Raw genomic sequence first — 16,492 nt, forward strand, 5'->3', positions numbered from 1 at the left:
CCATGTGGCAGGTTTCTTTCATTAACGAAGAAGTCCAGTTCCCGTCTTGGTTACTGAATGAATGTCTGATTTATTTTCTGCATTTTGGTTTTTATAAAATGTACAAATTTTCTCTGTGTACGTGTAAGTTTGACGAGAAGTCTTGAGACTTGACAATTACATATATCGAACAAGTTTTGGTAATGATTATATGGAGAAGGCTAGTGTTTAATAAACAATTGAAGTTATTTATTTTCCTTCGCGCGAGGCGGAAAATCCACGCCAGCTTATTTAAAGTGTTTATATTCATTGCGTTACTTTGCTTGTGCGCTGTAAGCAGTTCAAGTGTTTAAGATAGGAGGACCGTTTTTGGTACCGAACATAATTTCGGCTGTATCGGTCCAACTCATAAAATATTTAAAGTTTATGATTTGTAAAGTGCCGATGCATCAAATCATAAAGCTGTATGTGCTACGATGTATGGCTGATTTCCGTACAAAGTATTCCCAAGAAGACGTTTACAATGTAACTACATTGTGTCGAAATGAAATGAAATGAAATGTACTATTGCAATTGTTCTGAGTGTTTAACGTGGAAAACGTGGTGGTTTTGTAATTCCGCCACACGGTTCCGGAACTAAAGCGTGATAAGTGGAAAATTATCCATTTTATTAGTATTTTTCCACGAACGATGGTTGAAAACAGGTACAAATCCCATAAAACTGTCTGATAAATTCTTCTAGTTTGCAGAGCTTGTTAGTTTGTGGGCATGAAAACTTAATTCGGCACTACTGGTCCCCTCTTTTCCTGTTCCGAGAGCCCTGAAAGTGGAGAAGAAAAACTCCTAAAACTAAATTCACTTCGATTTCTCAGCAAAGCTTGAACCGATTTTCACAAATTTTGAATTGAATTAAAGTACATACTGTCTTTAAAGCTACTGTGAATTTAATCCGGATCCGACTTCCGGTTCCGCAGTTACAGGGCGATGAGTGTCAAAGTTTTCAAATTTCCATATAGAGTGACAATATGTACAACACCGAAAGAAGAAGAAAACACAAAACGAACAAGGCGTGCTTTGATCTATTTCGTACACGTTGTGTAGTTATGTCAATAATAATAATAATAATAATAATAATAATAATAATAATAATAATAATAATAATAATAATAATAATAATAATAATAATAATAATAATAATAATAATGATAATAATGATAATAATAATAATAATAATAATAATAATAATAATAATAATAATAATAATAATAATAATAATAATAATAAAAATAATCCTACTACATGTTTTATGCTGCTGATTCATGATGTTTAGCTTGACTTACATATGCAAAAGAACCAGAAACGCAGGTTCGTTTCGTTTGTTAGATTTCGTTTAATTGGTTTAATCGAAATAGAGCATGAGATAGTAAGTATGAGTTTAACTACGTTCAAAACTGTTCCAATTTGTAGGTAGCGAACGAACCAACTTCGGCTATTCCGTTTATCTGAATCCGGTTTCGGAAGAATTGGAAATAGTGATCAAAAGCTGCAAAAAGGATCTCACTTACTTTTTTTGGAGATGGCCAAATTGATTTTCACAAAGGTTCAAAAGAAAAGTCTTACAGTTTCTTACGGAATTCCTTAATTTGTCGTGGATACTACTTTCGGTTCCGGAACTACAGGGTAAACAGGTTTTATAGAGTTTGTGAGATTAGATCCGAACAAATTATCATATTTCTATTCAATAAACAGTTGATTTATGATGCAATGAGCAATATGAGAAAGGCATCATTACACCACTAGGTGGATTAAAATAGGTTTTTAGTACATTTTCGATTGTATGCAGCTTTATTTCAGCTATGGCTGCACGAATGTTGTCCTTCAAGGCTTGAATTGTCTCTGGCTTGTTCACATAACATTTATCTTTGACAACCCCCCAAGTCTAACGGCGTCAAATCCCAGCTCCGAGGCGGCCAAACGACATCCGAATTTCGACTGATAATTCGATCTTCGAAGACTGTGCGCAGAAGATCGATCGTAGCGTTGGCTGTGTGGCACGAAGCACGAACCAAATGGTGTCCAAGTCTTTCTCTTCAAGTAACGGGAAGAACCAATCGCTAATCATGGATCGTGGCGGCGGCTCCTGCCTCATTTTCGAAGAAAAATGGCCCAATGATGCCGCCAGACCAAAATCCTCACCAAACCGTCACTCTCTGAGGATGCATCGGCTTCTCAATGATAACGTGCGGGTTTTCCGTCCCCCAGATGACAATTTTGCTTATTAACATACCCGCCGAGATGAAAATGTGCCTCATCCGAGAAGATGATTTTTTGGTAATAATCGGCGTCTTCTTCAAGCTGATTTTCAAAGTAAATTGCACTATTTTCACGCGTTCCTCAAGCGTATACACAACCATTTTCGTTCAGCGGAAGGATAAAACTAAGTTTCTGTCAAATCAGAAGTGACATTAAGGTTACCAATTTCGAAATAACCGCAAGTTCAAAAAAAAAAGTTAGATGGCGGACCCTGTATATAAATTTATTTCAACAGTTTTAAGCAATAGGTCTTTCTCCGAGGACACGAACGTAATTCTTATATCCGGTTTGTCAACATTCCCATTGCTAAATACAAACCCAAAAAAGTTTCGCAAAAAGTGTTTGTTTGTGAAAACTACACTGGGTCAGCTACACATTTCTCAAACGAAAACGACATAAATTCCTAAAAGCACGATTAAGTAAATTCTAAAAAAAATGTTTTAAGAAATCTTTTGACAATTCATACATTTAAGTTTCACGAACAATTTATTCAAGTGGTAACATACAGGGTGTTTTGTATGAGCTTGCTGATTTTTAATTTAAATAAAACACATGCCAAATTATGAAATGAGCAATTTTTTTAATTTGGTAGATAATTTCCTGTCATTTAACATTTAAATATGATTTCGGGCATATGGCTCCACGACTTACGAGGGTCAATCAATTTTTGACTACTAGTAGTGACACGTTGAATGTAGGTTGCAAAAGCATCAATCAGTGACTTTATAGCCTGCTCGCACTATACCAGGACGACCGGGACGGGACCATCCGGGACTATCCGGGACGTTTTTTTCCTCATCGGCGATGACAGAGCTGCCGGCGTGTGTATGTATTGGAATCGCGGATCCGGGATAAAATCCATTTGGTTGCGCCGATATTCCTCACCGAGTTTTTCGCACCGTCGGCGCCCGGTATAGTGCGAACAGGCTATTACGTATCCCCACAACAAACAATCGAGTGGCGTCAAATCACCGGTCCATGTTGCCGTTGAAATGTTCTTCCAATAAGTCCATTGTTTCGGCCTCAGTGGCACCATCCTGTTGAAACCACATTTTGTCCACATCCATACCTTGAAGATTTGGCAACAAAAATTTATTGATCATGGTTCTGTATCGATTTCCATTCACGGTAACGCGTTGTCCTTCCTTATTTAAAAACAATAATGACCAATGATTCCATCAGTCCATAGACCACTCCAAACAGTACATTTATTGGGATGCATCGGTAATTCTTGAACTGCGTGTGGATTACCTTGCTCCAAATACGTCAATTTCGCCTGTTGACGTATTCATTCAACCAAAATTGCGCCTCATCACAGAAGAGAATGTTGTGCTGTACACAGTTTTAATTGAACACTGATTTTGAAAAGAAATTTCCACGATTTGGAAGCGTTGTTCTGAAGTTTACCTATTCATGATGATTTGCCAACCAAAACTGAGTAGAGACGACACTTTATACCAGAGGTGGAAATAAGCCCATTTTGCGTAGGAAAATGTGAATCAAAATTTCCGATTGTGAATCAGAAAACCGAACACCGTGAATTAAAAAAATGAGTAACAGAACTAAAATAACGATTAGTTTTTAAATGGTGGGAACTATATATTACACAGAGTAGCAGCAGATATTATCCATACGCGCTCTTTTTATTGCACTCTTTATCTTGCGCATGCGAAGAGCATTAGCCTCTCTCAAAAACACGTTTGCGCATTTAAGTTCTGTGGCAGAAATGGATGTACAACACTTTGTTTCGTTCTCAGTGCATTTAGCCAAGAACGTAGTTCGAGTGCTCCATTCGCATGAGAACAGGTGTAGCAACTTGTGCTAATTAACTCTCCGGCAAGTTCCCGATCACAATGTAATATTCATACAATTTTGTAATAATATTAAACCCTACAGTTTTTGGCATCTGTGTTTCCTGAGATTTATTTAATTACTTTCCTTGGCGTACGGCACAATTGTTAATAATTAGGTTCTCGAACGCGGAGAAAAATATCCGTAACTATTCAATCATTGTAAAGTTTTTTAATCTACTTCTTGAAAATCCTGATGCGATCTTGCACAACACCACCTTAAAATTTATTTAAAATTGTTTGTGTGGTACATAAAAAATCATTCAAATATGATCTAGAATTAAATATAGTAATCACGTTAGTAATTTTAATTATATGAAACTACTTTTTAAATCTGAAAATATCGATAATTGAAGTAATTTTTGACACTTTTATGAATTTTGATTCCGAAATATATTTTAATAGGCATATGTTATCGAACTTAATCCATCAAGATAAATATATCTGAATTCTATAAAATAACATTAAAATGAAAAGTTCGTCATCAATATCCAGTACGCAAAAAAATCTTTTAGATCTCAAACAACATATAGTTTAAAAAGTGGACTGCAAGCGCATACGTTTAATTAATACAGCAAACTACTTTGAATCAGTTCGATAAAATACATAACATTCAATATGTGGAATGAATTCCACAGCCAAGAGAAACACGTAGAAAATTTCCATGCAAAAATCAACACATTTGCTCTGAAAGTACCGGCTAAGATTTTATCCGGTTATCCCATGCAAAGTGGAAAAATCAAGAACAAACAATCATTAAAACGTTATCACTAGCAAAAATGATCGATTGTGATATTTCCCAATAAAGATCACTACTGATCTATTTTTTTTGATCACATCGATCAAAATAAATACTGATCTGTGGTGATTTTGAGCTACTATTATCACTGATTCCTGTAAGATCAAATTACTGGACAATTCAATCAGCTTTGAGCATTTTGGAAGAAAATCACATATGAGCAAAATCAGACATGAGTGCCGATTGATTTACATACAAAATCGTTGATCCCAATGAGGGGCGTGAAAATGAGTGACAGTAATCCTACAGTAATTTTTAACTAAGTATAACGCGTGTCAATAAGACCTTTACAATCGTGGAAAATTGCTAATTTGGCATCTTTGTTAAGTTTAGTGATGGGTGATAAGGAATATTAAGGGGTTACTCCACTGTAGTTAAAAAGAATAAAAGAGAAGGACTTTTTTGGGGAATTATTTTAAGATCCAAAAAATGGAGTAATCTGAATTTTCTATAAAGCACTTTTTAATATGTATATTTAATTACAAAAATATGATCAGTTTTAAAAATTGAATAACCAAATGGCGGCTTGGCGGCTTGGCGGCATTTCCGGTTGCTACGCCCCATACGGGAGCATTCACGACAACTCCTACTGCTGCTCTAGAAGCGCTACTGTGCATTAAACACCTACATGTACTCCTAAAACAAGAAGTATTATCTAGTGCATACCGTCTTAAGGTTACAGGGCTTTGTCACAGTAACCCTATAGACTATGCTACTAGCCACACTCGCTTGTGGTCTCAAATGGTTACATGGAATGAGTATTTACTCGCTCCTAGAGACCTAACTCTCACATGCAGTTTTCCTTTCAAAACATCCAATGTGAGCTATCCTCTTCGTGAGGAATGGTTGTCTGGTTGTTTGGAACGACAACTTGATGAACACATAGTTTGTTATACGGACGGTTCTCTGTTGAATGGTCGTGCTGGTGTCTACTGTCGTGAAATGAGGCTGGAGCAGTCTCATTTACTTGTTAGATACTGTACTGTGTTCCAAGCAGAAACCTACGCGATTCTGTGTTAAATACAATCGGCACTTCAGCAGAGGATCTGTGGTAAACAAATTTATTTTTGTTCCGACAGTCAGGCAGCTTTAAAAGCACTTAGTTCGAATGATCAACTGTCGAATCTAGTGATCGCATGTCGAACTCAAGTTGAAGACCTTAGTATCTCAAATGCTGTTTACTTCATATGGGTACCCGGCCATTCTGGTATTACTGGAAATGAATGGGCTGATGAGTTGGCTAGAGCTGGTGCAACGAATAATTTCGTTGGTCCGGAACCAGCTCTACCACTTTCAACTAGTTGGATAAAGCACAAGATTTGTTCTGGGGCTGCATCCAAACATGCCAGTAAAAGGATATTCTCCCGTTTCTCACCCAACGTGATAAGAAGCTATAGTCAGAAGGGTTCCTCGTTCTTCCTAAAGTGGATGAATCCTTTCTGTATTCCCCTTGAAAAGGGTTTAGCAGATTGTTTGACATCTCTTATGGTGTACCGAATTTACTTCTGCTCGTACATACTACGATTTGTTCTGCATTCTTCCGGGAGTGCAGAGTGGTATAGCTTTTGTAAAGTCTCTAAATCCTCTCGGGGGTTGGAGGTTTTATTAACTGTGCATCGTTCATCAGAAAAAACGCTTATAGTCACAAATCTAAATAGGTTTCACACCTGTTCGGGACCTCGTAGAGGTTCATAATTTACTTCTGCTTCCACTAAATGTGATCCCCAGCAGATTGTTCAGCATCTCTTAGGGGCGCAGAATTTACTTCTGCTTTTTTGTGTTTTTGTGTCGTCAATTTTCCCCATCCTCCTAGTCCAAACCTTACCATTTCCCTTCAATCATTTCCTCTTATATATCGGGAAAATGATGCTAAAAACAAAATGATGGCAAGGCACAAATCTCCAAATATCAAGGGGAACGTGCCTTTTGAGCCAATTTGTTCTGATTCCTGATTCCTGAAGGAGTTTGTACCTCAATGACTTTTGTCAATTTATATGCATGAGGGTGCTCAAATTTCGGAAAATTGTCAATTTGTAACTTTCAGAAATGCTCGTTTAACAGTATTTACCCCCGAGTTGAACAAAATACCGGTTTCGTTACGGCACGGTTTACGAAGTTTCAACACATGTTCTCCTTTGATACAAACTGTGTTCGATTTCGCAACCTGTTGTTTAATTGCAGTAAAATGAATACTAGATGAAAGGAAATTAATGCTAGATGAAGATTTTATGAAAATAATCAGATTGGATAGTAATCCAATTGATAATGTTAATTTTACAGTTTTTTTTTATGCTGATGATGATGTTCATGCACTATCTAGATTAAACCCAATGAAACGCTATTTGACATGAATTTGATTTAAAGAAGTACCTGGAGCGCAGCGTTTCAATGGTGCGTTTGAATTGGCGTAGTCAAATCCAGCATTCCTGTTACTTCTGTGTATGATATTCAAGCTAAATAGGGTAATATTAATCAACTCCATAGCACGCTTTTTGATTGGACATGTTTTTCTTATAGTTATAATTATTATTCATCGCAGCATGTATGTTAATATTATCAGCTGTTTTTATTGATGATATAACTCCACCACAACGGTATTACTGAATAAACTTCAAATATATCATGAAATATGGAAATTTAATGCGATTGACGAAATAAACTCACTTAACAAGCCTAAAATTATTGATATTGTTTAATCCATATCCGAGAAAATTGAGCGGTAATCAGTTTTGACGTTAACGTCACTTATACCATTACATCACCGGAACTGTAAGTGACAGCCATCCGGGCTTCTAACCTGTTTAATGAACACAGAGTAGCATTAAAACGAACCGAACTTTGTTGAAATGTTGATTCCGAATCAGACAGTAATACTGATAACGATGAAGACCTTTATAAATCCAAGTAAAATCCAAATTTATCTTTTCAAAAATCAATTCATTATAATTCATTATAATATCTACAGTAAATATGTGATATGAAATAATAATATTTACTATTTTTGTTTACTATGAATCAAAAACTTTGCTTATTTCCACCCTTGCTTTATGCTGTCAAAAAAACTTTCAGACAATAGCATAATCCCTATTGAAAAAAAAAACAAACCTCCTAAAAAGCTCCCGTTATGACTACAAGAGCAGTTATAATTAACTAAACTTTCCTATAATATCTTCAATAGGGATGTCAAGTCTACTTATTATTTCAGCAAGATGCAAACTACTACAAAGAAAGAAATTATGGATTTTACAGGTGATATAATTATGCAAACGATACAATTGAAAAAACTTAACTTGTCATATGACGCAATATTCCATTCGTATAAAATTTTACAGGCTCCGAGTGCCGCTGTATGGATTTATATGTATCAATTACTCATTACGCAAAAATGTACTTCTGTGGCTCAGTCGATGTACTGGAGTGCTTCAGGATCTAATGTTTCTCGGTTCAAGTCGCGCTATCAATCTTTTGTTTTTTCAAGTTGCTATCAATCTTTTGTTTTTTCTTTCATTCGATCTCAAGCCATGTAATTTTCAAATCTCACAATTTTACATGTTCTTGAATATAAATTAATGTGAAATATGACGCTCCATTTATGCGCATATTATAGGATGCAAATTCACATGAATTTTCCATGGAGCGTCACAGTTTACGTAAAACTTGCATGCCGGTACATATATAACTATGCATTTTGAAATTACAAGACTTGGAATGTTGGGAAATAAAAAATAACAAATTTGATTTGACCGCGAAATGAACCGAGAAGACTAAACCAGAGCTTGGCATGGTACATTTAAATTCATGCAGCTGCACATAGCTTACAAATTACAGTCAGAGCCTGTAAAATGGATTCAAATGCGAAATGAAGTCATAAGGGATATATTCCCTCGTCATTTGGCAAGTTTGGTTTTTGTTATGAACAGCATTGTATGTGGAAGCAGGTCACCTGTAAAATTCATTTTATTTCTTTGTAGCAAAATGCAAAAAAAAAACCATTACTTAACTAACATCAACTCAAGTAACCGTACTTTTATCTCTCCATTTACCAGTTCGCCGAGACCGGAAACCAATCGTTAAGCGTACTTTCTTTTACACCAACGGTTGACGATGACGGAAAATACCTAACCTGTCGAGCGGAGAATCCTCTCATCCCGGACAGTGCCATTGAAGACAAATGGAGACTCGTAGTACATTGTGAGTATCTTTCACTTATTTATTCTATCCAAGACAAATAAAAAAAACCGGTTTGGTCAAACTTTGATAACTATGCCAAATTAAGGAATGAATTTTACAAGTGCATTTTTTAATATGATAAGTTGCTATATATTGTTTTCTAAAGTTATACACGATCTTTGAGTTTTTTTGTAGTAAACTTTATTTTTACTTCATTTATATTGACTTTTTAGTAACGATTTTCCGCGAATCTCACAGAACTTCGAAGAACATTTGGTTTATTTAGATTCTATTCAAATTTTCTGGGAATTAAGCACAGCATTAGTTTAATGATTCAACATTATTATCTCAATGAATTACTCTTCTGCATATTAAAATGCTATAATGCGATTTCGGCGTGTTTCGAGGGTTGACCACGCGAGAACTACACTTGTACCAGTGTAAGGCTAGTCGGACGTAATTTCACTATGCCTAATCCCTCCAAAAGAGCATCTGTCCTTCCGTGGGAAGGCGGTAGGGGCTTTTGGATATTTGTATCCTTATAAACTAGTTCGAGGATGGCACCAGATGTGAAGAATAGCTACCTGATAAAGAACTTCTTAGTTATTTTTTTTCCTTCCGGCGGTATCTAGAATGGTCAAACTGGATTTGATGAAGCAGAAATCCTGTCCCTGCTTTTGTTTGCTGTACGTCTTGTCATCCATAATAGAACAGTTTGGTTAGGTGAGCTACTACCGGTATGGATACATCTTTCCTGTGTTAGTTTGGTCCGTTGCTTCCAGAACCTTTCATATTTGTTTGAAGTGCAGTACGCTTAATTGGCTTTAGCACAAAACAAATTAAAACATTTACTGTTCGCTTTCCGAAAGATTGAGCTGATGTTAGAAGAGGTTTGACATTTTTTCAAGCTTCTACTGTATTGCGTTTCCTGATACTAGGTCATTTCGTTTGTTACTCTGGTGCTTCTTCAATTCAACGTCATTATATGATTGAACGATGTATATTGCAAAGTTTCTATTCTGTTTGTGTAACGCTTTTCTATTTTCGAAGTAAGGGGTCAACCTTTTTTTGCGTATATGTTCATGTTCCGACATCATCCCAGTTATCATTTGACCATTTGACCAACGTGGAAATTTTTAAATCATTGATTGAACTATTAGTTGAATTCATGCAAAACTTCCATTTAAATAAAAAAGTTCATATCATGTTTTTCCTTACTCTCTAGAATGGTAATAAAATTGCTGAAGAACCGATTGTTGATCGGAGCTTCGGAGATCCCTACACCATTCGACTCCACTCAACGTGATCGGAAAATGTCTGTCTGTTTGTGCGTGCACCTTTCAAAAATTTTTTTCGCACGAATTTCTCGTAGATGAATAAACTGTTATTTACCAGCTTAGGATCGTTTGAAAGCTATTGTCGGATCATTGATCAAGTTCGAAGATCAAATTCCAGATAATTCCGATTCCGGTGATATAATCGTACACAAATAAAAATAGTTTAACATACTACTCTCTATTTCAAATTAGTATGGTCATACATATCGTATAAATTTCATTATTCTTTCTGTGTTTTCATTTTTTAAGTGACAAATCGCTTGTTTCCAGTTCAAATGTATTATTATTATTATTGCCGGTACTTTTGATTTGGGAATGTTATCGGATATGCGACATAAGCTTCGTAGCCCGGTTTTATGTACTAACCGAATCCATCTGAATAAATTTGGGTCTGAAATTATCAGCCTACATTCGCGTCTGAAATTATTGTGATGAAAAAAATGTGTTATAATGAGACTGTTTCAATGACAAGAGAATGGCGTTATCATACTTACTTACTTACTCTATCAGTCGTAGACCGCGCGGGTCTCTGCTGTATACAGGAGGCGTCTCCATTCAACTCGGTTCATAGCTGCTCGCCGCCAGCCTCGGTAGCTGCGAATGATCGCCCTCAATTTGATCGATCCATCTTGCCCGCTGCGCGCCTCTTCTTCTTATACCGGTCGGATCATTATCGAGAATCATTTTAACCGGCTTGTTCTCCGACATTCTAACAACATGTCCGACCCACCGTAACCGCCCTACCTTGGCCGTTTGGACGAGGGTTGGTCCTCCCAGCAACTGGTGCAGTTCATGGTTCATTCGCCTTCTCCACGTACCGTCTTCCATCCGCACTCCGCCGAAGATGGTTCGCAACACCTTCCGTTCAAAAACACCTAGTGCGCGTTGATCCTTCGCAAGCTTTGTCCAGGACTCATGCCCGTAGAGGATAACCGGTCTAATCAGCGTTTTGTAGATAGTTAACTTCGTACGACGGCGAATTTTGCTCGATCGAAACGTCCTGCACAGTCCAAAGTAAGCACGATTTCCTGACAATATGCGTCTCTGAATTTCTCTGCTGGTGTCATTATCGGCAGTCACCAGTGAGCCCAAGTACACGAACTCGTCGACCATTTCGATTTCATCACCACCAATCAGAACTCGTAATGGGTGGCTGCCATTATCTTCTCTCGAGCCCCTGCCTTTCATGTACTTTGACACATTGATGTCTAGTCCGATCTGCTTGGCCTGAGCTTTTAGTCCGATGTACGTATCTTCCATCATCAGCGAAATCAAGTAGCTGGACGGACTTTCTGAAAATCGTGCCACTCGTGTCTATCCTCGCTCTTCTTATCACACCCTCCAAAGCAATGTTGAATAGCAGACACGAAAGGCCATCACCTTTCCGTAGTCCTCTGCGAATTTCGAAGGAACTCACTAGTACATTACCACCGTGTTTTAGTAGCTTGCTTGGTAGTTGGTCAACGCCAGCGGCCTTATTATTTTTCAACCGGCTTACCACCTACTTGGAAGTCTGAGACCGGCAGTCTATCGTCCTCCGCACGCGTTCCCAAGTTCGTTACCGCGCCGCCACTTTCGTATTCCGCCACATCGCCATTGAGGCGCTCGTCAAAATACTGCCGCCACCTCTCGATCACCTCGTTTGTGAGAAGATCCCGGTTGGTGTCCTTGCACATATCGGCCTGTGGCACATGGCCTCTTCGCGAACGGTTCACCTTCTCGTAGAACTTCCTTGTGTCATTAGCACGGAAAAGCTGTTCCATCGCTTCGCGATCTCGGTCTTCCTTTTTCTATGGGATACCGAGTTTAGTCTGTTCCGCGCCTGTCTGTATCGCTCCTCGTTTGCTCTCGTCCGGTGTTGCAGCTTGCTCGCCCATGCTGCATTCTTCTCGGCCACTAACTGTTCACATTCGTCGTCGAACCAGTCGTTCCTTACGTACGGAGCCGCCGTACCTAGTGTTGCTGATGCAGTGCTACCTATGGCAGAACGGATGTGTCTCCAGCCATCTTCAAGAGTAGCTGCACCAAGCTGCTCTTCCGTTGGTAGTGCCACTGCAAACTGCTGCGCGTAATCTTGGGCTACTCCAGCATCCCGGAGCCGCGCGATGTTAAACCGCGACGTTCGGTTTCGACGTTGGGTAGCCACCGTCGAAAGTTTTGAGCGCAAGCATACAGCAACCAAGTAGTGGTCCGAATCTATATTCGCACTGCGGTAGGTGCGAACATTGTTGATGTCCGAGAAAAATTTTCCGTCGATCAAAACGTGGTCGATTTGGTTTACGGTCTGTTGGTCAGGTGATCTCCAGGTAGCTTTGTGGATATCCTTGCGGGGGAAGAAGGTGCTTCTGACTACCATTCCTCGGGAGGCCGCAAAGTTGACACACCGTTGGCCGTTATTATTCGATGCGGCATGCAGGCTGTTCGGCCCGATTACCGGTCGGTACATTGCCTCCCTTCCTACCTGGTCATTCATGTCACCGATGACAATTTTTACGTGCGTGGGCAGCCGTCATAGACTTGTTCCAGCTGCACGTAGAACGCTTCTTTCTCGTCATCGGGTCTCCCTTCATGTGAGCAGTGCACGTTGATGATGCTGTAATTGAAAAAAACGGCCTTTAATTCTCAACTTACACATCCTAGCGTTGATCGGCTGCCACCCAATCACTCGCTTACGCATCTTGCCCAGCACTATATAGCCAGTTCCCAGCTCGTTCGTTGTGCCACAGCTTTGGTAGAAGGTAGCCGCTCTATGTCCGCTTTTCCACACCTTCTGTCCCATCCAACAAAGCTCCTGCAGCGCTACGACGTCGAAGCTGCGAGGATTTAGTTCGTCGTATATTATCCTGTCGCAGCCTGCGAAACCTAGCGACTTGCAGTTCCATGTTCCAAGTTTCCAATCGTAGTCCTTATTTCGTCGCGTGGGTCTATGCCGATTGTTCCGGGTCGTATTCTCTCCTGTATTATTCGTAATAGATGTTTTACGGGCGGCTTATTAGGCCTACGCCAACCCCCTGTCTCGCCGGAGGATCATCGTGCTTGCTCTGTTTAACGTCCCAACTAGCACTAGGACGATCCCGTTGGTGGGGTTGCCATTTTGGATTTAGCTGGGCGGGATACAGCATTTCATACTCAGCCGCTGGATACCAGAACAGACCGCTCCTAACATGGAGTACAGACGCTCCGACATCCTCTAAAGAGGACCCCCTTCCCTGTCAGCATACGACCAAGGTCCCACCGGGGTTGGTTACCTGGAAAACAGAAGGTCAAATTTCGCAACTGAATGTAGTACATTGACTTTGCTTTGCTTATATCCAAATATACAAAATAATTATAGTAATCCCTTACAGAGAGGCCAAGTAGTCAAGACTTTTGTGTGCTCTTATAGTTTCTCACACAAACGTTCCAGTTTGTCAGACTCGAGCATACGTGAAACTGAAACGAAAGTCACACTCGCCAAAAACTCACTACAGATATGGTTTCGTTTGCGAATTTCGGCTAATCAGTCTACTTTAACATTTTAAACAACCTATTGTTTCAAAGTCCGACTGTTTTGGTGATTTATTTCACCTTTTTCAAGGATTCTGCGGGAAAGTAGTCGGACTTTGAAACAATACGTTGTTTTTATCCGGTGTACAACTTTACTTCCGCCGTTTTTTGCAAAATTAAAAGCTTTATTGCGAAAAAGTGCTTACAGATGTATTAATTCAAAGTATTGTCCGTCGCTAGCGACAACTTTCTCTCATCTTTCCGGCAATTTTCGGATCCTGGCTCGTAAAAAGTAGTCCTCTTTTGACGCTATCCATGAAGCAACCCATTTTGCCAACTCTTCGAAGGATTGAAAATGTTGATCTGCCAGGCCGTGTGCCATCGAACCGAATAGGTGGAAGTCAGGAGGGGCGACATCTGGGGAATACGGCGGGTGGGGCAAGTCTTCCCATTTCAGCGTTTCCAGCTACTTGATTACCACTTTTGCGACGTGAGGCCGAGTATTGTCGTGTTGGAGGATGACTTTGTCATGTCGCTCTTGATATTGTTGCCGCTTTTCTTACAGCGCTCGACTAAGGCGCATCAGTTGCGTTCGGTAGCGATCTCCTGTGATGGTTTCACCCGGTTTTAAGAGCTCGTAGTAAATCACACCGAGCTGATCCCACCAAATACAAATCATAACCTTGGCGCCGTGAATATTCGGTTTTGCCTTCGATGAAGTAGCATGCCCGGGCTTTATCCATGATTTTCTGCATTTAGTATTATCGTATCGAACCCACTTTTCATCACCGGTTACGATTCGATGTGAAAACCCCTTACGATTTTGTCTTTGAAGCAGTTGCTCACATACAAATAGACGGCGATCGATGTCCCTCGGGTTCAACTCGTACGGCACCCAGTTTCCTTCTTTCTGAATCATGCCCAGGGTCTTGAGACGTTTTGAAATGGCTTGCTGACTCACTCCCAATGATTCGGCAAGCTCTTTTTGGGTTTGGCACGAATCTTCATCAAGCAATGCTTCTAGTTGTTCATCTTTGAAGATTTTTTCTCTTCCACCATCATGTTCTTCGACATCGAAATCACCATTTTTAAAACGTTGAAACCACTCCCGACACGTTATTTTACTCAGAGCAGCATCACCGTAAGTTTCTGAAGGCATTCGATGCGCTTCAGCTGCATTTTTTTCGAATTGTAACAGAAAAGTAAAACTTCCCGCAAATGGCGCGAATTGGGCACATAAACAGACATTTTCGAGCGTGAATAATACGAAAACAAGAACAACTGTCACTGAAACGGCTATGACAATTCGTTAGGCACTGTACACACCCACTTTAAAAGCATTATCATCTATGTATTTTGACCAGCCTCAGCCAGTACAGCCACCTATCGGAAAACGGCGGAAGCAAAGTTGTACACCTGATACTGTTACAGTAGTCTGAATAGCCGAAATTCGCAAACTAATACCCACTCACAGTCGTAAAACTGCAACTAGATATGGTTTCGTATTACAAATTTTCTCATTTGCTTCAGTGTGCAAAAAGGAATCGTTTTACGAATGAAAATTCCAAGTAATATTTCATATCTCTGTGAAGACTTTATTGGGGGTAGATTTTTATTCCATACGCATCGAAATTATCGTTGGTATTATTTTCAACTTCTTATGACATCATTTTTAAGTGTTCCAAACGGAATGTTTTATTTTTGTTGTTTATATCTGATCAAATCTATACTGCATCTGTAAAACTTCTCATTTCAATGCTTTTATTTGAGTGGCAATATGGTGAGAGCGAGACGGAGAATTATTGCTTTTTACGTTTCTCGTATAAGAAAGAACTATGAGTTGGAAAGAACACCCTATGATTTCTCCTGCTTCTCATGGTATCATTTACTATCGAAGATTTAGATACAATAGAATATATTTCATTTAATAAGCTAGTTGAAAAAAAAGCAGATGGTTTGAAATCTCATGCGTAATGTTGGATTGCATACAATCTGTTTTGGTCCTTTAATCATTATCGTCATTATTATTAAAGTCATAGATTTCACATTAGTTTTATTATAATATTCATATATTGTCGGATAAATGCTAAAAGTGATCAGAAACTAGGAACAGTTATATTGTTATTCAACTACCAAATGTAGGTTCAACTACCAAATGTAAGTAGAAATACATTATATGTTTTAGTTTGAGAAAGGCATGATTCCACCATAAGGCAGATTATGATCATTTTTTCGCCAATTTCCTGTTCAGCTTGGAAAGTGTCGTTATCATCGTTTGCGAGACGCGGTTTGCTCCCCTGAAGGGTCGTGAAAAAGAATATTCATTACGTGCGTCAGGCACCTGATGTATTCTTTCTCAGAATCAATAATACGAAAATCAAAGAGAGGCAGAAAATTGAAACGTTGTATGAAGAATCGATACAATTTCCCCCTTTCTGTTTTGGAATGATTTCCATAGAATGATTTCGAAATTGTTTCGCCCAATGGCAGTAAAAAGGGCCTGGAATTTTGCTTTTTCACGGAATATTGCTATTGTTGCCGTCTTTCGTACCAAGACC

At 39.0% G+C, this 16,492-nt stretch overlaps 1 protein-coding gene across 4 annotated transcripts in view; it reads left to right on the plus strand.

Annotated features, from left to right (window-relative positions):
- The window catches only part of LOC131440500 (titin), a 350,616-nt gene that overhangs the window by 224,441 nt on the left and 109,683 nt on the right, over positions 1-16,492 (plus strand). For all 4 annotated transcript variants that reach the window (XM_058611823.1, XM_058611822.1, XM_058611825.1 and 1 more), the window contains one exon: positions 8,988-9,132. In XM_058611823.1, coding sequence (XP_058467806.1) covers positions 8,988-9,132 — 145 coding nt within the window. The remainder of the gene's footprint in view (positions 1-8,987; positions 9,133-16,492) is intronic.

The sequence above is a fragment of the Malaya genurostris genome, chromosome 1 (assembly GCF_030247185.1).
Source record: "Malaya genurostris strain Urasoe2022 chromosome 1, Malgen_1.1, whole genome shotgun sequence".
In the NCBI taxonomy this organism is placed as follows: Eukaryota; Metazoa; Arthropoda; class Insecta; order Diptera; family Culicidae; genus Malaya; species Malaya genurostris.